Source organism: Theropithecus gelada, chromosome 13, assembly GCF_003255815.1.
Source record: "Theropithecus gelada isolate Dixy chromosome 13, Tgel_1.0, whole genome shotgun sequence".
In the NCBI taxonomy this organism is placed as follows: domain Eukaryota; kingdom Metazoa; phylum Chordata; class Mammalia; order Primates; family Cercopithecidae; genus Theropithecus; species Theropithecus gelada.
This window is the reverse complement of record NC_037681.1, coordinates 44,229,083-44,251,511: the sequence shown is the minus strand read 5'-3', so window position 1 is coordinate 44,251,511 and position 22,429 is coordinate 44,229,083. Positions and strand designations below refer to the sequence as shown.

General features: G+C 43.2%; 1 protein-coding gene and 1 non-coding gene across 5 annotated transcripts in view; one reads left to right on the top strand and one right to left on the bottom strand.

The window, feature by feature from the left end:
• Positions 1 to 2,804: 2,804 nt before the first annotated feature.
• The window catches only part of ATAD2B (ATPase family, AAA domain containing 2B), a 175,188-nt gene continuing 155,563 nt past the window's right edge, over positions 2,805 to 22,429 (top strand). For all 4 annotated transcript variants that reach the window (XM_025354788.1, XM_025354787.1, XM_025354786.1 and 1 more), the window contains exon 1: positions 2,805 to 3,424. In XM_025354788.1, coding sequence (XP_025210573.1) covers positions 3,209 to 3,424 — 216 coding nt within the window. In that variant the 5' untranslated portion in view covers positions 2,805 to 3,208. The remainder of the gene's footprint in view (positions 3,425 to 22,429) is intronic.
• LOC112605522 lies at positions 8,637 to 8,743 on the bottom strand. The gene has a single exon (XR_003115500.1). It is a non-coding gene; the product is annotated as a U6 spliceosomal RNA (small nuclear RNA).

Below are 22,429 nucleotides of genomic sequence, written 5' to 3'. Positions count from 1 at the left end.
AGGCTGAGGCAGGAGAATCGCTTGAACCCAGGAGGCGGAGGTTGCAGTGAGCCCAGATCGAACCACTGCACTCCAGCCTGAGCGACAGAGCAAGACTCCATCTCAAATAAATAAATAAGGTTAACATTTGTTGATAGTAAATGGTATAGGTTATGGTAACTTGGCCTTCCCAATTTAGGACTACAAAAACAAACAAACAAAAACAAAGGAGGAAAGCACACAAATCCTTTGTATATAATTTGCATACCACACACCTCTGCAGGACACTAGCCTGTTTTTTTTTTTTTTTTGAGATGGAGTTTTGCACTGTTGCCCAGACTGGAGTGCAGTGGTGCAATCTCAGCTCACTGCAACCTCCACCTCCTGGGTTCAAGCGATTATTCTGCCTCAGCCTCCCGAATAGCTGACATTACAGGCATCTGCCACCATGCCCAGTTAATTTTTTGTAATTTTAGTAGAAATGGGGTTTCACCATGTTGGTCAGGCTGGTCTCGAACTCCTGACCTCAAGTGATCCGCCAGCCTTGGCCTCCCAAAGTGCTGAGATTACAGGCATTAGCCACTGCACCCTACCCTTTTAAAAAAATCTTTTCTGAGACAGGGTGTTACTCTGTCACCCAGGCTAAAGTACAGTGGCATGAACTTGGCTCATTGTCGCCTGGTCATCCTGGGCTCAAGTGATTGATGGCGCCTCAGCCTCAGGAGTGGCTGGGACCACAGGCACCAGACCCAGTAGTCTCAGCGACTGGGGAGGCTGAGGCAGGGGGATCGCTTGAGCCTGGGAGGTCGAGGCTGTAATGAGCTGAGGTTGTGCCACTGCACTCTAGCCTGGGTGACAGAGCGAGACCCTGTCTCTCTCTCTCTTTTTGGTAGAGAGAGGATCTCACTATGTTGCCCAGGCTGGTCTCAAGCCATCCTCCCACCTTGGCCTCTAAGTGCTGAGAATACAGGTGCGAGTTACAGTGCCTGGCTGAAACCAGTCTCTTTCCACAGGAATTGATACTTGTTTATTCTGCTCATGGATGTGATGGCTACCTGACCCAGGAAAATCCAGGTATGGTTCCATTATGAGGAATCCACACCCATTAAGACGCCAGCTCTAAGTGGCAGGTGAAGTATCCAGGAGAGGATGTGGCATGCAAATTGTGTCAGAAGGATTTATCTATTCTGGAATCCATACTGGTTCCCAAACAGAAAAAAACATTCTCATTGCCAGTGTTGTACAGTTTTTTGGAATGACTGGGAGCTTAGATGGCCAGAATGCTCTAAGTTTGATGACATTTGGTCATTTTCAGGACGTTTCTTGAGTCTTCAATTTTTCTTAGTTTAATAAAGAGTTTAATAAACTTCTGCCCAATAACCAGTAGGCTATGTCTAATGTACTGTGAATTTTTTTTTTTTGAGACGGAGTCTCATTCTGTCACCCAGGCTGGAGTGCAGTGGCACGATCTCGGCTCACTGCAACCTCTGCCTCCGGGGTTCAAGCGATTCTCCTGCCTCAGCCTCCTAAGTAGTTGGGATTACAGGCATGTGGCACCACACCTGGCTAAGTTTTTGTATTTTTAGTACATGGGGTTTCACCATGTTGGTCAGGTTGGTCTCGAACTCCTGACCTCAAGTGATCCACCTGCCTTGGCCTCCCAAAGTGCTGGGATTACAGGCGTCAGCCACCGCTCCCGACATGTATTGTGAATTTTTGAAATGAACCTAATTCCTACTTTACAGCAAAGTTTTTCTCTCCTTCCTTTCTTCCTTTTTCTTTCCTTCCGTTTCTTCCTTTTCTTTCTTTCTTTCTTTTTTTTTGAGACAGGGTCTGGCTCTTTCGTTCAGGCTGGAGCGCAGTGGCGTCATTTCGGCTCACTGCAACCTCTGTCTTCTGGGTTCAAGTGATTCTCATGCCTTAGCTTCCCGAGCAGCTGGGATTACTGGTGCCCGCCACAACACCCGTCTATTTTTTTGTATTTTTAGTAGAGACAGGGTTTCACCATGTTGGTCAGGTTGGCCTCGAACTCCTGACCTCAGGTGATCCACCCACCCCGGCCTCCCAAAGTGCTGGGATTACAGGCGCGAGCCGCCGCACCCGGCCTGCAGCAGAGCTTTTCATATGAATTGTGTGGCTTAATTTTTTTTTTCTTTGAAAGTTAAATTGCAAATGTTGTATCTTTGGGCTCAGCTTTTTGAATTCTAATTCTTCAGCGGGCCGGGGGCAGGGGGCGGTGATAGAGGCGGCTCTTAGAGGGAACTCATTCTTTGACTCCGCCTTAGATCTGGCTAAGGGGATAGAAAACGACCCTGCCTCGCTTTGTTTAAAGACGCAGGGTTCTAGCGTGGTGTTTCCCGCCCCCTACCCTTTTCGTCTTAAGCTTACCACGTTCCAGATACCGCCCAGATCAATTTTTTATCACAGCTGTCATTCTCATTTTTACAGGCATGAAAAGTGCGACTCAAGTTCAGTGTCTTGCCTCGGGTAGCTCGGGGATTCCCAGTCAGCTCCTCGCGACTTCGTCGCCGCTCCCCTTCCACCCCGCGCCTTCGCCGGCCGTCCCCTGCTCCATCCAGGCCACGGGGGAGACGGTGGGGTCTGGGGCCATTCAGGCCTGGCTGGGCGCGAGAGCTTCTGGCCCAAGTCCACGCCCGAACTCGTCCTGATCAGTCTGGCTTTTCTGGTCTCCCCAGCCTTGCGGTAGCGGAGAACTGGAAACCATCGAGCTGACAGCCCAGAGCGTCGCTCCCCGGCCGCCGAGCGCTGACGCCGCGCCGGGGGCGGGGCAGCTGGAGGCCGCGGGGAGAGGAGAGAGCTGCCGGGAAGGGCTGGCTGGCCTCGCAGCGCCCCGCCGCGGCTGCGGCCGGAAGCGGTCTCGTTGGCCCTGCGGCGCTGGAGCCCTGACGCACGGAGCTCGAGAGCGAGAACGGGAGAGAAAGGGGTAGAAATGGCGGCTCCGCTCAGCTCCCGCTGAGGAGGGCGAAGCCGGCGGAGTGTCTGTGCTGCCGCCTGCAGCACCGCTCCCGCTTCCCGCTCGCCGCTTGCTCACGCCGACTTCCCTTCCTCTGCCCGGCTCTCTCTTGTGCTCGTCTGCGCTCTGCACGCTCCGGACCGGCTCGTCTCTCACTGCCCGGCTCGGCTCCGCTGGCCCTGACTGACCGGCCGGCGGGCCGGCCTTGCTCGGCTCTCCCGGGCGCGGCGTGGACTCCGTCCCCCTGGCTGGACCATGGTGAACACCCGGAAGAGCTCTCTCCGCCTTCTTGGGTCCAAGTCTCCTGGTCCCGGGCCTGGGCCTGGGGCCGGAGCAGAGCCTGGGGCGACCGGAGGCAGCAGCCATTTCATCTCCTCTCGGACCCGCTCCTCCAAGACCCGCGCCGCCAGCTGCCCCGCCGCCAAGGCCGGGGGAAGCGGTGGCGCCGGCGTCACTCTGGATGAGGCCAGGGTAAGAGCGCGGCGTCCCGAGTCCGGAGGCTCGGAAGTGCCGGCCGGCTGCCGAGGCTTTGTCTGGCCGGGTTGGGGGCAGGAAGCCTCCAGTGGAGACTGCTCGGGCGGCTGGAGACAGGGTCTGCGGGCGCGGTGGAGGGTGGCACCCAGGAGAAGGGCCACGACGCTGTCCCCTTTGCTTTTCAAGCTGGCCCGGCTCTTTTGTGTAAAGAACAGCCCATGAGTCCAGGGGAGAGGGCTTTGGGGGTCCCTTTCGGGGTCATTCGAACGATCTGCTGTCCTTGTCCTTGTCCTGCCCCAGAGGGGAATTCTAGCGGGGAAGCAAGAGCGAAGGGCCAGAACCCCTGGGTGGAAGGGTTGGAGAAGTGAAAGTTTTCTGCGGTGTCAAACCCTTCTTGAAAGTGTGTCAGTTCCTGCCGCTGTCTAACTCCAGCTTACTCTCAGTTTGGGGGTGGTTCAAGTTGGTGAGGAAGTGAACAGAGAGCTCCAGTTGGCAGCCAGGCAGGGATGCTGAAAAAAGTTTGTAGCTGCTCTGACACCAACTTTAAAAACAAAATCAACGCTATCGCCTCTCCAGGCAGGAGAGATCAAACATGATATTATAGCTGGGGAACCAGCCAGCTAGCTCACCAAGGTGCTAGTAGGAACCAGAGCTTTCAGGTCACAGAAGGAGCACGTCGAAAGAAACAAGTGGAATGTTTCGGATAGTCGGCACTATCGTGCCAAAACTGTGTGGTTTCTTGGGTGTCTACATTTTCGTTATGGGACTACATTACAAAAGTTGAATGAACACCAGTGTTGTCATGCAGTTGCAAAAATGACATTTGAAGACCCTGGTGATTGAATTAAAAAAATGATTGAAAGATCTTGAAATTTTATTACCTACAGTATAAAGCTAAGCACAGATATTTATTGCTTTAAAAAGGAATTGACACGTTTATTTTACTATGAAATTGTTTCTGAATTCAGAGAAGAGTGTATTGCTTCTGTCTAAAAGAGACTGACTTGCTAAGTAATTTGGCTGGAAAATGCTGTTCATTTAAAATGCTTCTTTAATTCCACACCATTTTGTGGTTCTTACTGGGGGGAAGCAATATTTTATGTTCTAGGGGTGTACAAGATCGCGGTTTGTGTGTGCTTTTTCTCTTTGTGTCTTAAACTGTTTTGACACTAACAGAACGGATCTAGGCAGAGACAACAGGAATATTTTACGATACTACTCTGAAATATTTTTATTATATCTTTGAAAATCGTCTTAGCTTTTATTTGATAAAATTTTGGGCATTATAACTGTCCTATGTAATAGACTATTTTGGGGGCTTACGAATCTCTTAGGTTGAAATAAGGTTAAATCTGAAAGTTGTGCAAACTATTGAGAATAAGTACTTTGAAGACGAGGCTTTCGGTAGAAACTATTCCAAACATGTTCCAGCTTCTTGACCTACTGAGGCTATCACATATTTTAAAATAAAACTCAATTTAAGAAAATATCTTTTCTCTACATTTAAGGACAAAGAAAATATTTAGGGTGTAAGCATTTAATTGTATCATGCTATGTGAGTGCCTAGTCTATTAGAGCAGTGTCTAACTCATCTGCAGCAATTAGCTCATCTTCACTTATCAGTTTGTGGTCCCATTTTTGAATTCATGGCTATCATGCTGTCCTTACCCCCTGAGGAATAAGGTGAGGTAATTTGTCAAGCAGCTGTTATAGAGATGTTAAAAGGCTAGGAATCAATAATCTAATGAGGAAATGAACGTTTGGTAGCTTTTAAATTGCTAAAAGAATGAAAGATATGAGAGCTCTTTGTAGAAGGGTACTAATGAAACTTTGTTTCAAAGATCCTTTTAAAATGTTTTAAAGCACCATAAATAACAGGCTACTAAAGATTTACTTTGAAATATTTGTTTTTCAGTCTTAAGAAGATTTATGTTATGGCTCTAGGAGATGATGGAGTGATCTAATTGCTTTCTCTGAAAGGTTTTTTAGAGACTTACTACTCTTACATAGCGATTGGACCTTTAGAAGAGGATAAATTATAATTCTGAATTTATTAAGATTATGGACTACATATTTATGAAGCAGGTTGTATATTTATGGTTAGCTCTTCTCTAGTGTTGTAGGAATTGAGCACTCCTGGTTCACCCTTTGTGAAGTACTTAAAGGCACCCTCTATGTCTGTGGGATCTATAATAGACATTTGCCAGTGTCTGTAAAGTCTTATTTGATGCAAAATGGGGTTGCCCATGTTGTTGCTTTAGCAGACCCTTATTTTTGTAAAAAGAAATGTAGTCTTGTTTGTAACGTAATATTCCTGTTTGTAATTGAGGAGTTTCTCTTTTTTCTGCTTTTGTGCCATGTTTTTAACTAACTACACTTGATGCCTATTTCCCCCTCTTTTCCCTCTGTTTTTAGATTATTTCATTCACTGTGTCCAGAGACATTTTATTTGCTTTAAAAAGTCATAGCACTATGAGCTTTTCTTACAGTTTTGTCTTCTTCCCAAGTGGTGTATACATAGGATGGGGGAAAATATGCATTCTGCAGATTATTGGAATTATTTTCTTTTTCTTTTTTTCAGTATGAAAAGCCTTTTTTTCTTTTTTGACATGTAAAAGGTGGTAGTTAGTGTATATAACTCTGTGAGTTTAGAGATAAGTATATATTTGTGAAACCACCACCACCATCAACACCACAGACATGTCCATCATTCCTAAAGTTTCCCTGTCCCTTTTATTATGAATGTATTATTAGTATTATTTTTGTGGTAAGAACACTTGATATAAAATCTGCCCTCTTAGACAATTTTAAGTATGCAATGCAGTATTCTTAGATGTAGGCACTATGCTATATAGATCTCCAGAACTTATTTATCTGGCGCAAGTGAAACTTGATTGCCTCCCCGCAAGACCCTGGCAATCACCCTTCTACTCTCTGCTTCTGTGAATTTGCTAGTTTAGATTCCACATATAAGTGAGATCATACAGTATTTGTGTTTCTGGAACTGGCTTATATGATTTAGTGTAACGTCATCTAGGTGCATTTGTGTTGTTGTGAATGGCAGGATTTCCTTCTTAGGCTTAATAGTATTCCACTGGGCATGCACACATATACGCCACGTTTACTACATTCATCTCTTGTTGGACATTTAGATTGTTTCCATATCTTAGCTATTATGAATAATGCTACTGCGAACATGGGAGTGCAGATGTCCGTCGAAATCCTGATTTCAATTCCTTTGGATAAATACCCAGAAGTGGGATTGCCGGATCATATGGTAGTTCTATTTTTAATTTTTTTGAGGAACTTTCATACTGTTTTCCATAGTGGCTGCACCATTTTCCATTTCTACTGACATGTACCAGGATTCCCTTTTTTCCACATCTCCCCAATATTTGTTGTCTCTTGTCTTTTTGACAAGAGCCATTTTGACAGGTGTGAGGTGATATATCATTGCGGTTTTGAATTGCATTTCCCTGATGATTAGTAATATTGAGCACCCTTTTTATATACCTGAGAAGTGTCTATTTAGTTAGGACCTTTTTTTTTTTTTTTTTTGGGACAGGGTCTTAGGAGTGGTTCACTGCAGCCTTAAAATCCTGCTTTGCCCATTAACAAATGTTTTCTTCCTGTGGAGTCGCAGGACTACCCTATGTATTTTGGAAATTAACTGCTTATCAGATACATGGTTTGCAGATTTTTCTCCCATTCTGTAGATTGCCTTTGTGCCCACACTTTTAAATTTTCTTATTTTTTTTTTCCTCCCTTATCATTACCCACAATGCCCACACTTTTAAAATGTCAGGCTGTCTTTTAGTGCTATGCAGTTAGATGTAATTACTTCTATACACTGTGGCTTTTTTTTTTCTCCAAGCTTTCATAAAGCTTGACCTCTTTTAGGTCGGTTAATCTGGCCCTCAGTCATTAGCGTTTATTTGCTGCACCTAGGTGTCACTCCTAGTAAACAATCTAATACTGTATTCACAAAACTGGACAGCAATCTTTGAAAAATATTTGAACTCTTTTTTCTACCTCTCCTTGTTAGGTCTGTTTGCTGGTATTTCTGACTTTTTCGCTAGCTTTTTGGGATTTTTGAGATAATCATTGACTATGAATCCCCATCTTGTGAGATCAAAATAAATATTTTGAGTAACTTTAGAAGTGAAATGCTGTATTACTTTATTTTTATTTAATTAAAAAAATCCCTAGGTCCTTCTTTAGTATACTTTTACCACCCTGTGCTTTTCCCTTTCCAACACTCATGCATTTGCCAACATAACAAAGCAGAGTGGTCGAAGTTGAGGGTTAAAGAGGTAAAAGAAGTCTGAGGGGGAAATCTCATAATGTATGTAACTGTCAGATGAGCAGGGGAAACTATAAGTTCCTCAGAACAGAGCAAGTTTTTCCTTATACTGTATCAGATTCACATGGAGTACAATATAGGTAATATTGTAACGTGACAATGTTCCCTGCCACAATTTCGAACCAAAGCAATGGTGGAGTTCATAGGATTGTCTCTGGTAGCCAAGTGAAAATGCAGCTTAAATTCAGTTACTGGCTATTTTTGTAGTCCACATATACACACATTCTGTTGTTTAGGTCATGAATGAAACTTATAAAGCCTATAGAAGTGAATGCATACTAATTCCTTAAATCATTTTTCCTGGCAATAAGTCTTTTAAACCATCCTTTGGTAGATGTTTTATTGCATGTCTCCTAAATACCCAATTATAGATAAACTCATAACTTTTGGAATCCAGCTAGACAAGTGGTAGAATTACTACTGTTAGGAGAACTGAGAAGCCCAACCAGTGTTTGCACCTGAATGTTGAGTGATCCTGTCTATTCAAGGATCTAAGTACCATATTACTTTGAATGATATGTTTGGCATTTCTTTTTTTTTTTTTTTTTTTGAGACGTAGTCTTGCTCTGTCACCCAGGCTGGAGTGCAGTGGCCAGATCTCAGCTCACTGCAAGCTCCGCCTCCCGGGTTTACGCCATTCTTCTGCCTCAGCCTCCCGAGTAGCTGGGACTACAGGCGGCTGCCACCGTGCCCGGCTAGTTTTTTTTTTTTTTTTTTTCATATTTTTTAGTAGAGACAGGGTTTCACCGGGTTAGCCAGGATGGTCTCGATCTCCTGACCTCGTGATCCGCTCGTCTCGGCCTCCCAAAGTGCTGGGATTACAGGCTTGAGCCACCGCGCCCGGCCTAAAATATGGAACGCTTCACGAATTTGCGTGTCATCCTTGCGCAGGGGCCATGCCAATCTTCTCTGTGTCGTTCCAATTTTAGTATATGTGCTGCCGAAGCGAGCACGGCATTTCTTTTAGTACGTACACAATGAAGTTTCATTTGGGTGCATTATCCGTTTTGTTTGTGTGCATAATCAACTTGAGTGGATTTCTTTTCTTCTTTTTTTTTTTTGAGATGGAGTCTCATTCTGTAGCTCAGGCTGGAGTATAGTGGTACAATCTCGGCTCACTGCAACCTCTGCCTCCCAGGTTCAAGCAATTCTCCTGCCTCAGCCTCCCAAGTAGCTGGCATTACAGGTGCCTGCCACCACACCTGGTTAATTTTTTTATTTTTTATTAGAGACGGGGTTTCATCATGTTGGTCAGGCTGGTCTTGAACTCCTGACCTCAGGCGACCTGCCCGCCTCAGTCTCCCAAAGTGCTGAGGTTACAGGTGTGAACCACTGTACCTGGCCCAAGTGGATTTCTTTGTACTTAGGTTTTTGGTCTTGCAGTAGGAATATTTTATACTTCTTTTATGCCTCCTCTCTGGAGGGGGATTCTATGAACAATGAGTTACTGAGTAAAAAGCAGTGGGAATTTTTGGATAAAAAGTTATATGGAAGTACATATTTGGGGGAAAATCATATATATGTGTTAACTTTATTTAAATATAAGTTAGTTTTTTTTTTTGAGCGGTAAGTTTTGTAGTTTTATCTGGAGATAGGATATATACCTTTGGCTGAAGTCTTTCTCCCCTAAACTCTTCTATTAGAGTAGACCGTAAGTGCCACAAGGGCAGGCACTGTATTTTATTTTTCCCCTGAATGCTGTATTCCCAGGGCCTAAATACAGTGCCTGACACAATGTTGGAAATGCTCAATAAATATCTGTTAAATGAGTGAATGAATGAATGAATGAATAGCATTTCAGGGAGCTGACCCATTTTGAGAATATCGTGGTTATAGAACTTTGAGAATAGAGGATAATTAAAACACAGTTTTTACCCTCAGTACTGTAAGTGTGCACATGGTATGCTAATGAGAAGTTATTAACAAGGTAAATTCGTTCAAAGTAAGTGCCAAATGAATGGCATAGGTACTTAGTGTGGTAAGACTTCTAGTCCTCTACTCACTGAATGTTTTGGTGGAACTCTTTTTTTGTGTGTGTGCTTTAAAGACAGAGACCATTATGTTGACACCTGTATCCTGAGTGCCTAGAACAGCATGTGTCAGTCAGTGCCCAATTAATACTTCTTTTTTTTTTAAGGCAGAGTCTCACTGTGTTGCCAAGGCTGGAGTACAGTGGCTCCATCTCGGCTCACTGCAATCTCCGCTTCCTGGGTTCCAGCGATTCTCCTGCCTCAGTCTCCTGAGTAGCCAGGATTACAGACATGAGCCACCACGTCCAGCTAATTTTTGTATTTTTAGTAGAGACGAGGTTTTGCCATGTTGACCAGGCTGGTCTTGAAATCCTGACCTCGGGAGATCTGCCTGTCTTGGCCTCCGAAAGTTCTGGGATTACAGGCGTGAGCTACTGCGCCTGGCCTAAGACTTTTTTTTTTTTTTTTTTTTTTGAGATAGTTTCCCTCTTGTTGCCTGGGCTGGAGTACAGTGGTGCGACCTCAGCTCACTGCAACCCCCGCTTTCCGGATTCAAGTGATTCTCCTGCGTCAGCCTCCTGAGTAGCTGGGATTACAGACAGGCGCCACGTCACCCAGCTAATTTTTGTATTTTTAGAAGAGATGGGGTTTTACTGTGTTGAACAGGCTGGTCTGGAACTCCTGACCTCAGGTGATTCGCCCATCTCGGCCTCCCAAAGTGCTGGGATTACAGGCGTGAGCCACTGCACTGGGCCCCTAATACTTTTTTTTTTTTTTTTTGAGAAGCTCTCACTTTGTCTCCGAGGCTGGAGTGCAGTGGCATGATCTTGACTTGCTGCAGTCTTTGCCTCTTGTGCTCAAGTGATCCTGCCACCTCAGCCTCCCGAATACCTGCAGGCATAAGCCACCACAGTCAGCTAATTTTTGTATTTTTTGTAGAGATGGGGTTTTGCCACATTGCCCAGGCTGATCTTGAACTCCTGGGCTTGAGCAGTCCGCCCACCCTGGCCTCCCAAAGTGCTGGGATTACAGCCACTGTGCCTGGCCAATTAATACTTTTTGAATGAATTAATGGAAAGTATGACTCATTTTAAATTATTTTCACATTGACAATCTCTCTCTCCTTTTTTTTTTTTTTTAAAATAGAGATGGGGGTCTTCTTTTGTTGCCCAGGCCAGTCTTGAACTACTGGCCTCAAGCAGTTCTCCCGCTTTGGCCTCCCAAAGTGTTAGGGTTACAGGTGTGCACCACCATGCCTAACCGACAATCTTTCTTTTTCGCTATACTCACTTGTTGCATTTTACCCTGATAAGGAGAAGAGTAAACCAAGGTTTATTTAGCATCTTATACATGCCAGGTGTTGTTTAATGCTGTCTCATTCAATCCTTGTAACAACTCTATAAAGCAAGTGATGGTACCCCCATTTTACAACTGAGGAAATTGAGTTGCCTAAGAGTTAAGTGGCCTGTGGAAGGCTAAAAGTAATATTTAAATCTAGTTCTGTCTTCTCTACTTGTATATCTTATTTCATCTGTATTTCTTTACCTCACTTATTACTCTTTGATGTTGTTCAATCAGTAGTTTCCACCAACATCTGAAAAAGTGAAGGTGGGAGCTGTTGTATACTGTAAGTGTACCTACCGTTTATAGACAATTTCTACCTGGCTGTCTGGAATTGTGGTGTCTAGAAGTGTATTGGGACTGAAAGTGGGAATAGTAGCATATAGGGATATGAAATACAGGACAATAATTTTCAGTAATTTCCTGCAGCCTGATTTCAGGAGGCAGTATGTAGGGAGAGGAGCAGGCATATTGTGCAGAGATTGTTTTTGCAATATTTTTCCTTAATATTTTATTATATATGTGTATATTTATATTTTTTGTTGCATTTTTTATTTAAAAATTTTTTTTGTGGGTACATAGTAGGCATATATGTAGTATATATATATTTTTTGAGACAGGATCTTGCTCTGTTGCCCAGGCTGAAGTGCAGTAGTGCAATCACAGCTCACTGCAACCTTGACCTCCTGAGTTCAATGAATTCTCCCACCACAGCCTCTGAGCAGCTGGGACTACAGGCATGTGTTACCACACCTGGCTTTTTTTTTTTTTTTTTTTTTTTTAGAGACAAGGTTTTGCTATGTTGCCAAAGCTGATCTCAAACTCTTGGGCTCAAGAAATCCTCCTGCCTTGGCTTCCTAAAGTGCTGGGATTACAGGAGTGAGCTACCACTCCTGGCCTATATTTTAGTTTTTCTTTCTTTTTTTTTTGAGACGGAGTTTCACTCTTGTTGCCCAGGCTGGAGCGCAATGGTGCGATCTCAGCTCACTGCAACCTCCACCTCCCAGGTTCAAGCGATTCTTCTCCCTCAGCCTCCCGAGTAGCTGTGATTACAGGAGCCCACCACCACGCATGGCTAATTTTGTATTTTTTAGTAGAGACGGGGTTTCTCAATATTGGTCAGGCTGGTCTTGAACTCCTGACCTCAGGTAATCTGCCCGCCTTGGCCTCCCAAAGTGCTGGGATTACAGGTGTGAGCCACCATGCCCGGCTGTATTTTTATTTTTCAAGACAGGAGTCTCACTATGTTGCCCAGGCTGGTTTTGGACTACTGGCCTCAACCAATTCTCCTGACTCAGCCTGCTGAGTAGCTGGGATTACAGGTATGAGCCACTGCACCTGGCTCTTCTCAGTATTTTTAAGTTGGCTTTGGGAAAAAATAAATCCCTGTAAGCAGACTGAAAGTCTGGGCCTTGTGGTCTCTATTAGAGGTATACTTGTGCTGCTATCTTTCCCTCTACTTGGTGATATTAATTTATAGTGTATACATTTGCTTTTATGCTCTGGGAAACTATCTCTAGGGGGACTAAAGTGTTTTCCATTTGAAAAAATGTTTCATACTTTAAGCCTCTTGAAAAGACATTATATAGCATATTTATATATGAAGATTTGCATTAGTAAATTAAACATCTTTAGCATTGTTAGTTTATATCTGTATTCTAGGACCCAAATTGGAATCCTGAAAGAAATGATGCTTAAAATACCCACAAAGTATGTTCGCTAGTCTTGCCAGACAGAAATTTGGAGGTAATCCAGAGCCTAGTTTTTGATGGTGAGGCTTGCTTGTTCCTTTGTTCGTTCATTCATTCCTTCATTCAGTAAGGTGGAGAATGAAGCACAGTCCCTGCTTCATGGGATGTACTTAAAGTCTAGTGGAGGAGACAAATACATGCCGTAAAAAAATAGCCCTTCCCTCAGGTCTAGTGCTCTTTCATCTACATTTGTTCAGGTGACTTAGCAGCCTGCCTAGGGGCTGCTGTTTCCAGGCTCACTTCCTGTGTGGGTTTTAGAGAGGGGCCAAAAGCACCCTAAAGTTACTTTTGTTTAATCATTATATCTGAAGTTTATACCCATTCTTGTCTCCTTTTGGGCCTTTAAGGTCTAACACTATATTTTGTGGCAAATTTAGAATTAAGAAATAGGATATTATTTTAGAGATTTGGCAGAAACCTATGGTTAGAGGGAATTATTCTTATGTGCCAAACAACTTTCTTGCATATTATGTGGTTAGTGACTTTACTCAGATTTGGTTTTGTGATTAGGGTTTGGAGAATTAGGATGATTGAAGTGGTCTGATATTTTTGGACTTGAATTTAGAAGTTACTTTAAAAACTTGTCAGCCATTATTTTTGAACTTAAATTTAGAAGTTGCTTAAAGCAATTGTCAACCATTGTGTTTTGTTTTTGGTAGGAATCTAATTTCAGAGAAATGTAGAAAATTAAACTTCTTGGATTCAAACTTTGATGTGTTATTTAAAACTTTTAGTGTTAAGAAACTTTTTCCTCTAAAAGTGGTGAAGATGAATCAGTTATGGAATAAATTTGACCCTTGAAAAGATAATGAAAGAAAGGCCGGGCGCGGTGGCTCAAGCCTGTAATCCCAGCACTTTGGGAGGCCGAGACGGGCGGATCACTAGGTCAGGAGATCGAGACCATCCTGGCTAACCCGGTGAAACCCCGTCTCTACTAAAAAATACAAAAAGCTAGCCGGGCGTGGTGGCAGGTGCCTGTAGTCCCAGCTACTCGGGAGGCTGAGGCAGGAGAATGGCGTAAACCCAGGAGGCGGAGCTTGCAGTGAGCTGAGATCTGGCCACTGCACTCCAGCCTGGGCGACAGAGCCAGACTCTGCCCCCCCAAAAAAAAAAAGAAGATAAAGAATAGTGAACTCTTTTTTTTTTCCAAGATGGAGTCTCGCTCTGTCGCCCAGGCTGGAGTGCAGTGGTGCCCTGTTGGCTCACTGCAAGCTCCGCCTCCCAAGTTCACGCCATTCTCCTGCCTCAGCCTCCCAAGTAGCTAGGACTACAGGCGCCTGCCACCACGCCCAGCTAATTTGTTTGCATTTTTAGTAGAGATGGGATTTCACCATGTTAGCCAGGATGGTCTGAATCTCCTGACCTCGTGATCTGCCTGCCTCGGCCGCCCAAAGTGCTGGGATTACAGATGTGAGCCGCCGTGCCTGGCCAAGAATAGTGAACTCTTTTGGCCTAACCTAAAACTATTCCCTGTTTTACAACTGTGTGGAATACTGACCCTTTGGATTTGAACTCTTTATGTTTGGGCATTATGTACTTTTGGAAGAATTTTTCTGTAAGAGATCTTAGGTTGAGATTGTAACACAAGGTATAAAATTATGTTACAAAATTTTACTTATTAATGTAATTAGTTTGTAAGTATCCATGTTGATGAGTGATCATAACCTCCAAATAAGTTATGTAAGGGTTTTAGCATATTTTTGTGGTTTATGTTTCATTGATGTTCTGAAGTGTGGGAAGTCAGCATAGTTAAAAGCAAAATAATGAATTGAGGCTGGGCGTGGTGGCTCATGCCTGTAATCTCAGCACTTTGGGAGGCTGAGGCAGGCGGATCATGAGGTCAAGAGTTCGAGAGCAGACCGACTAATATGGTGAAACCCCGTCTCTACTAAAATACAAAAAAATTAGCTGAGCGTGGTGGCGCGTGCCTGTAATCCCAGCTACTTGGGAGACTGAGGCAGGGGAATCGCTTGAACCCAGGAGGTGGAGGTTGCAGTGAGCTGAGATCGCGCCACTGCACTCTAACCTGGTGACAGAGCAAGACTCCGTTTCAAAAAACAAACAAACAAAACAGAATTGGTAGCCAGACATGGTTGTTTACACCTGTAATCCCAGCTACTCTAGAGGCTAAGCAGGGAAGGATGGCTTGAGCCCAGGAGTTTGAGTCCAGCCTGTACAACATAGCAGTACTCTTTTTTTTTTTTTTTTTACATGGTGAGTTGGATTTTTTTTTTTTAATCATGACTTTGTTTTCCTAGGTTACGGAGGATAGTGGTTAATATGTAGGGTGACCATATGTCTGCATTAGCCTAGGATAGTACTGACCTGCCTGGCACATGCACAGTTTATGCTTGTCCCAAAAAAATTACTAATGCCCTCAACCCTCTATTTAACATGTTTAGATGATAGCATACCTGGTTACTGTGTTGGTTTATATGTATGTCTTTTAAGTTTTCATAAGTGGTATTTAGCTATAGAGCTTATTTTATTATTTTCTTTTAACCATTATATTTTCATCTGTGTGGTAACTCTGTATACATACAGTCACTACTCCCACCTGCTACATAGTACTTTGTAGGGTCAATTCATTGCATTTTAACTATTCACCCTCAAGAGATAGGTACCTAAATTGTTTCCTATTCTCTGCTACTGCAAATATTGCTGCAGTTAATACCCTGATGCAATGTCCCTCGTGGACTTGGTGTGGGAATTTCTTTGAGATAGACACCAAGAGTGGAAGAGTATATGTGTACTTAAAATAAATATCACCTCTAGATATGCTGCTCTAGTGTCCATTCGTAGGAGTATAGCGTATGAGAGTTCTTGTATCTCCACTTCCCTGCCAATATTTGGCATCAGCTACCTTTTTAATAGCCTTTCTTTAGTTACTAATGAGTTTGGGTAACTCTTTATATCCATGCTAACTTTTTTTGCTTTCCTCCTCTCTGAAATGCCTGTTAAGATTTGTTTTTGCCCATTTCACTATTTTCTACTGGAGTTGCTATTTTATTATTGTTTTTCAAGAGTAATTAGAGATTTGTGACTTTTGACTTTTTTTGGTCCCACACTAAAGGATACTGTTACATTGTGACTTTATACATACATACAATTTTACTATTTAGGCCTTTAATTCATTCTGTTCATTCTGCTAGACAACTTGTCCTTTGTGGTGCCACTTTGTAATACGTTAAGTTCTCATGTGTGTTGTGTTCTGATCTCTGTTCTTTTCTGTTGGTATGTTTATGCTTATGGAAATACTATACTGTTTTATTGTTTTTTTAAATTTTTTGTAGAGGCAGGGTTATTGCTGTGTTGCCCAGGTAGTCTTGAACTCCTGGGGTCAAGCAATCCTCCTGCCCTGGCCTCCTGAAGTGTTGGGATTACAGGTGTAAGCCACCATGCCTGGCCCATACTGGTGTGGTTTTTTTTTTTTGTCCAGGGTCCTGCTCTGTCACCCAGGCTGGAGTGCCCTGGCGTGATCACAGCTCACTGAAGCCTCGACCACCTAGGCTCAAGCAATCCTCTTTCGTCAGCCTCCCAGAGTATTGAGATTACAGGCATGAGCCATTCTACCAGGCCAATACTATTTTTCATACTATGGTTTTGAGTTATGTCTTAATATCTTAAAGGACAAGTTTCTCCTCTTTGTTATTTTTCAAGGTTGACTTAGATGTCTGGGGGTTGTTTTTCAATTTTAATTTCAGTTACGATTATAGAGTTACTTAGAAGATCCAACTAGATTTTTTTTTTTTTCCTTGAGACGGAATCTTGCTCTGTTGCCCAAGCTGGAGTGCAGTGGCATGATCTCAGCTCACTACAACCTCCACCTCCCAGGTTCAAGCGATACTTCTGCTTCAGCCTCCCAAGTAGCTGGGATTACAGGCATGTGCACCCACACCCAGCTAATTTTTGTATTTTTAGTAGAGATGGGATTTCACCATGTTGGCCAGGCTGGTCTCAAACCCCTGACCTCAAATGATCTGCCCACCTTGACCTCCCAAAGTGCTGGGATTACAGGTGTGAGTGAGCCACCGTGCCTGGCCCCAACTAGAATTTTGATTAGTAATATATTGAATTCATAGATTAATTTGTAGAGAATTGACACCTTCAAATTGTTAGCCTAACAGCATGGAACATCTCTCACTTAACATAGTTTGTATATTTCTCTTGTAGGATTGGATGCTTTCTTTGTGGCCTAATATATTGTCAGTTTTGGTAAATGTTTATTGTGTACTGGGGATAAATGTATATTTTCTGTTAAATGTAGAAAAATAAAAATGTATGATGGAAAACATTAAGAGATGGGATATATTGTAGTGTGAACTTAGTCAGATACTCAGAAATCTCTTGTTCCACATTAAGATTCTTTTTATTATTTATTTATTTATTTATTTTTGAGACAGAGTCTTTCTCTGTCACCTAGGCTAGAGTGCAATGGCTCCATCTCGGCTCACTACAACCTATGTCTTATGGCTTCCAGTGATTCTCCTGTCTCAGCCTCCTGAGTAGCTGAGATTACAGGCATGGGCCAGCATGCATGCCTGGCTAATTTTTGTATTTTTAGTAGGGATGGGGGTTTTACTGTGTTGGCCAGGCTGGTCTCGAACTATTGACCTCAGGTGATCCGCCTACTTCAGCCTCCCAAAGTGCTGGGATTACAGATGTGAGCCACTGTGCCCGGCCCCATATTAAGATTCTACCTAGTTTTTGTTGTTGAAATTATTTTTGTTATTTTTCAAATTCTCCTGGTGTTTTTTTTTAAGTAAATTTTTATTTTAGAATATATTTTAATTTCCTCTTTGCTTTCTTCTTTCATCCATTGGTTATCTGGAAGTATGTTGCTTACTTTCCAAACAGTTGGGCATTTCTTTTCCTTGCATTTTTTTTGAGATGGGGTCTTACTCTCTCACCCAGGCTGGAGTACAGTGGCATGATTGTAGCCCACTGTAGCCTTGAACTCTTGGACTCAAGTGATCCTTCTGTCTCAGCCTCCCAAATAGCTAGGACTACAGGTATGTGCCACCAGGCCTGGGTAATTTGAAATTTTTTTTTTGTTAGAGAGGGTCTTGTTACCTCCCTTTGTTGCCCAGTCTGGCCTCAAATTCCTAGACTCAAGCGATCCTCCCACCTTGGCCTTCGTAAGTGCTTGAATCACAGGTATGAGTCACTGTACCTGGCCTATTTTCTGTTTATAGTTTTATTAATTACTTCTAGCTTAATTCCATTGTGCTCAGAGAACATACTACATATGATTTCAGTCTTTTGAAATTTGTTCTGACTTATTTTGTCAGAACATTGTTTATGGTTATTTTGGTAAATGTGTCATGAACACTGGAAAAGAATATGTATTCTGCAGTTAGGGGTGCAGGATTGTAGATATTCACTAAGTCAAATTTGTGCATCTTCTACTTTTTTTCTTTTTTTGAGATGAAGTCTTGTTCTGTCACTCAGGTTGGAGTATGCAATGGCGCGATTTTGGCTTACTGCAACCGCCGCCTCCCAGGTTCGAGCGATTCTCCTGCCCCAGCCTCCTGAGTAACTGGAGTTACAGGCACGCACCACCACACTTGGCTAATTTTTGTATTTTTAATAGAGACGAGGTTTCACCATGTTGGCCAGGCTGCATTCAAACTCCTGACCTCAGGTGATCCACCTGCCTTGGCCTCCTAAAGTGCTGGGATTACAAGCATGAGTCACTGAGTCACTGTGCCTGGACCTTCTGCTGGTTTTAGCTTATATGTTTTGCTTTGTGTGTGTATGTGTGATTGCTCTTAAGACTTATACTTGTATTTATTTGCTCACTTCTCTCTTCTTCTCCCCTCCCCTCCCCTCCCCTCCCCTCCCCTCCCCTCCCCTCCTTTCCCCTCTCCTTCTCCTCTCCTTCTCCTCTTCTTCTCCTCTTCTCCTCCTCTTCTTCTTGTTTCTTTTTGGGATAAGATCTCACCCTGTCATCCAGGCTGGAGTGAAGAGGCACAATCAAGGCTAACTGCAGCCTTGACCTCCTGGGCTCAGGTGATCCTCCCACCTCAGCCTCTGGTGTAAATCACTGTGCCTGGCCAATTAACTCTCATTTTTTCTTTAAAAAAGTATTGTTACCTCTTTTTTTTTTTTTTTTTTTTTTTTTGAGACGGAGTTTCGCTCTTGTTGCCCAGGCTGGAGTGCAATGGTGCGATCTCGGCTCACCACAACCTCTGCCTCCTGGGTTCAAGCAGTTCTCCTGCCTCAGCCTCCTGAGTAGCTGGGATTACAGGCATGCACCACTATGACCGACTAATTTTGTATTTTTAGTAGAGATGGGGTTTCTCCATGTTGGTCAGGCTGGTCTTGAACTCCTGACCTCAGGTGATCCGCCCACCTCGGCCTCCCAAGGTGCTGGGATTACAGGTGTGAGCCACTGTGCCTGGCCTATGTTACCTTTTACTGCAGACTTTTTAACACGCTCCTCCACTGTTCTTCCCTTCTTCTTACCCTGTGTATTTTTTTGAGACAGAGTCTTGCTCTGTTGTCCAGGCTGGAGTGCAGTGGTGCGACCTCGGCTCACTGCAACCTCTGCCTCCTAGATTCAAGCGATTATTGTACCTCAGCCTCCCAAGTAGCTGGAACTACAGGCATGCTCCCTCATGCCCAGCTAATTTTTGTATTTTTAGTAGAGACGGGGTTTCATCATATTGGTCAGGCTGGTCTCAAATTCCTGACCTCAGGTGATCCACCTGCCTTGGCCTCCCAAACTGCTGGGATTACAGGTGTGAGCCACTGCACCCAGCCGACACCATCTCTTTAAAAAATATTCGTAGCATTTCAACTGGAAATGGAAGTGCCTTTCTTTAATTGCTGCAATTGAGTGACCAGACAATGAAGATAAGAGAGTTTGCAGGCTGGGCGCTGTGTCTCACACCTGTAATCTCAGCACTTTGGGAGGCCTAGCAGGTGGATCACCTGAGGTCAGGAGTTCGAGAGCACCCTGACCAATGTGGAGAAACCCCGTCTGTACTAAAAATACAAAATTAGCCAAGCGTGGTGGTGCATGCTTGTAATCCCAGCTATTCGGGAGGTTGAGGCAGGAGAATCTCTTGAACCCAGGAGGTAGAGGTTGCAGTGAGCTGAGATTGCGCCATTGCACTCCAGCCTGGGCAACAAGAGCAAAACTCTGTCTCCAAAAAAAAAAAAAAAGTATGCAAGAGTGGACAGTGGCTCACACCTGTAATCCCAGCATTTTGGGAGGCCAAGGTCGGAGGATCACTTGAGGCCAGGAGTTTGATACCAGTCTGGGAAACAAAGTGAGACCTCACCTCTATTTAAAAAAAAAAACAAAAAATTAGCCTGGTATGGTCGTGTGTGCCTTTAGTCCCAGCTACTTGGGAAGCTAAGGTGAGAGGATCGCTTGAGCCCAGGAGTTTGAGGCTGTAGCGAGTTATGATCATACCACTGCACTCCAGCCTGATGAAATCTCATCTCTTAAAAACCAAAATAAAAAAAAAAAGCAACCCAAACTTACGCAAGACTCAACCTCAGCTGTTTGGAGAAATATTTTATTCTTACTTAAAAAGTATGAAATAAATATTACTTTGTTTTGTTTTATTTTCTACACGTTATGATGAAATAAATATTTCAAATAATATGGACATACACAGAAAAAAAGGGCCTTTCCCTGCTCCCCTAATTTCTCCAGTTTGTTCTTCTGAGGAATAACCACTGTTAAAGCTGCTGTACATCCTTCTGACCATTGCATGTATACCATGGGTTTATATGTGTGTCACACACATATAACACACACATATACACATATAAACAACCCATAGGTTGTACCCATAGGTACATGTGCAATATGTGTGTATGTATAATATATATGTGTTTATATTTGTGTGTGTGTGTGTGTGTGTATATATATATATATATATATATATATAAAATTTATTTTTTGGAGACAGTGTCTCACTTTGTCACCCAGGCTAGAGTGCAGTGGTGCAGTCATGGCTCACTGCAGCCTTGACCTCCTAGACTCAAGTGATCTCCCACCTCAGCCTCCTGAGTAGCTGGGACTATAGGCATGTGCCACCATGCTTTAGGTCTCCCAAAATGCTGAGATAACAGGTGTGAGCCACCACACCTGGCTTATTTCATTTTTCTTGATGGCTTTCTAATATTTCTTTTTTTTCCTCACACTGTTAACTAGGAGCCTTTCTAATATTTCTGATATTTCTTTGTATCATTATACTGCCACATATTTAACCTGTTGGCACACAGGCTTTCTCCATACTTTTAACTTTATAGTGTAGCAGAAAATGACCTTTCTTTTTTTTTTTTTGAGACAGTCTTCCTCTGTTGCCCAGGCTGGAGTGCGGTGGCACAATCTCGGCTCACTGCAACCTCTGCCTCCCAGATTCAAGCGATTCTCCTGTCTCGGCCTCCTGAGTAGCTGGGATTACAGGCGCCCACCACCATGCCCGGCCAGTTTTTTTTTGCATTTTTAGTAGAGACATGGTTTCACCATGTTAGTGAGGCTGGTCTTGAACTCCTGACCTCAAGTGATTCTCCCGCCTCTGCTTCCCAAAGTTGGGATTACAGGCATGAGCCACCACACCCAGCCGACCTTTCTCTTTTAGATAAAGTAGAATTACTCGGTCAAATGATAATGTGTATTTTAAATTTTCATAGGTTTTCTCAATTTGCTTTACACTGAGACTAAACTAGTTTGTGCCCCATTCCCCAGTACTATCAGCACTATTTTCGTATACCTTTACCAGCTAATTTAAAGAGTTAAATTTTAACTTCCGTGAAAGGCAGGTACTGCCTTAGCGCAAGTATCTTTAGTATCTAACACAAAAACAGGCACTTAATAAATTTTGTTTGTGGAAGGAATGAATTATTGAAAATAATTAATAAGCTTATGAAGTTACATTAACTCTATAAAGCCAAACAAGTATTCATACTTGAGATTGTATCTACTGTGAGGCAGTAGGTATAAAATTTGTTACTTATACTACCTCCTTGATTCTTCTAACCATCTTATGAGGTAAATGGTAGTTTCTGAGTTATAGTGGTAGTGCTGCAATGTAAGATTGGTCCTGTCTGTATAACTTCAAAGTCTGTGGCATGTTTCGTTTCGTTTCTTTTCTTTTTCTTTTTTGAAACAGGGTTTCACTCTGTCACCCAAGCTGGAGTGCAGTGGTGTAATCATGGCTCACTGCATCCTGGACCTCCTTGGCTCGAGCGATCCACCTACCTCAGCCTCCTGAGTATCTGGGGTCACAGTCATGTACCACTACCCCATGGCTAATTTTTAAAGTTTTTATAGAGAGAAGTCTCAGAGTCTTACTTTGTTGGCCAGGTTGTTCTTGAACTCATGGGTTCAAGCGATCCTTTTACTTCAGCCTCCCGAAGTGTTGGGATTATAGATAGGAGCCACCATGCCTGACCATGTGGCATTTTTCAGTACCCACATTATCGCTTTCTTATTTTAAATAATGTAATATTTTCAGATTTTTAGAAACTACCTTTTAGAAATTTTTATCTGGAAGAAAAGTGCATTTTAAATTATTATAGACTTTTTTAATCTTTCTGTATCTTCTAAACTAAC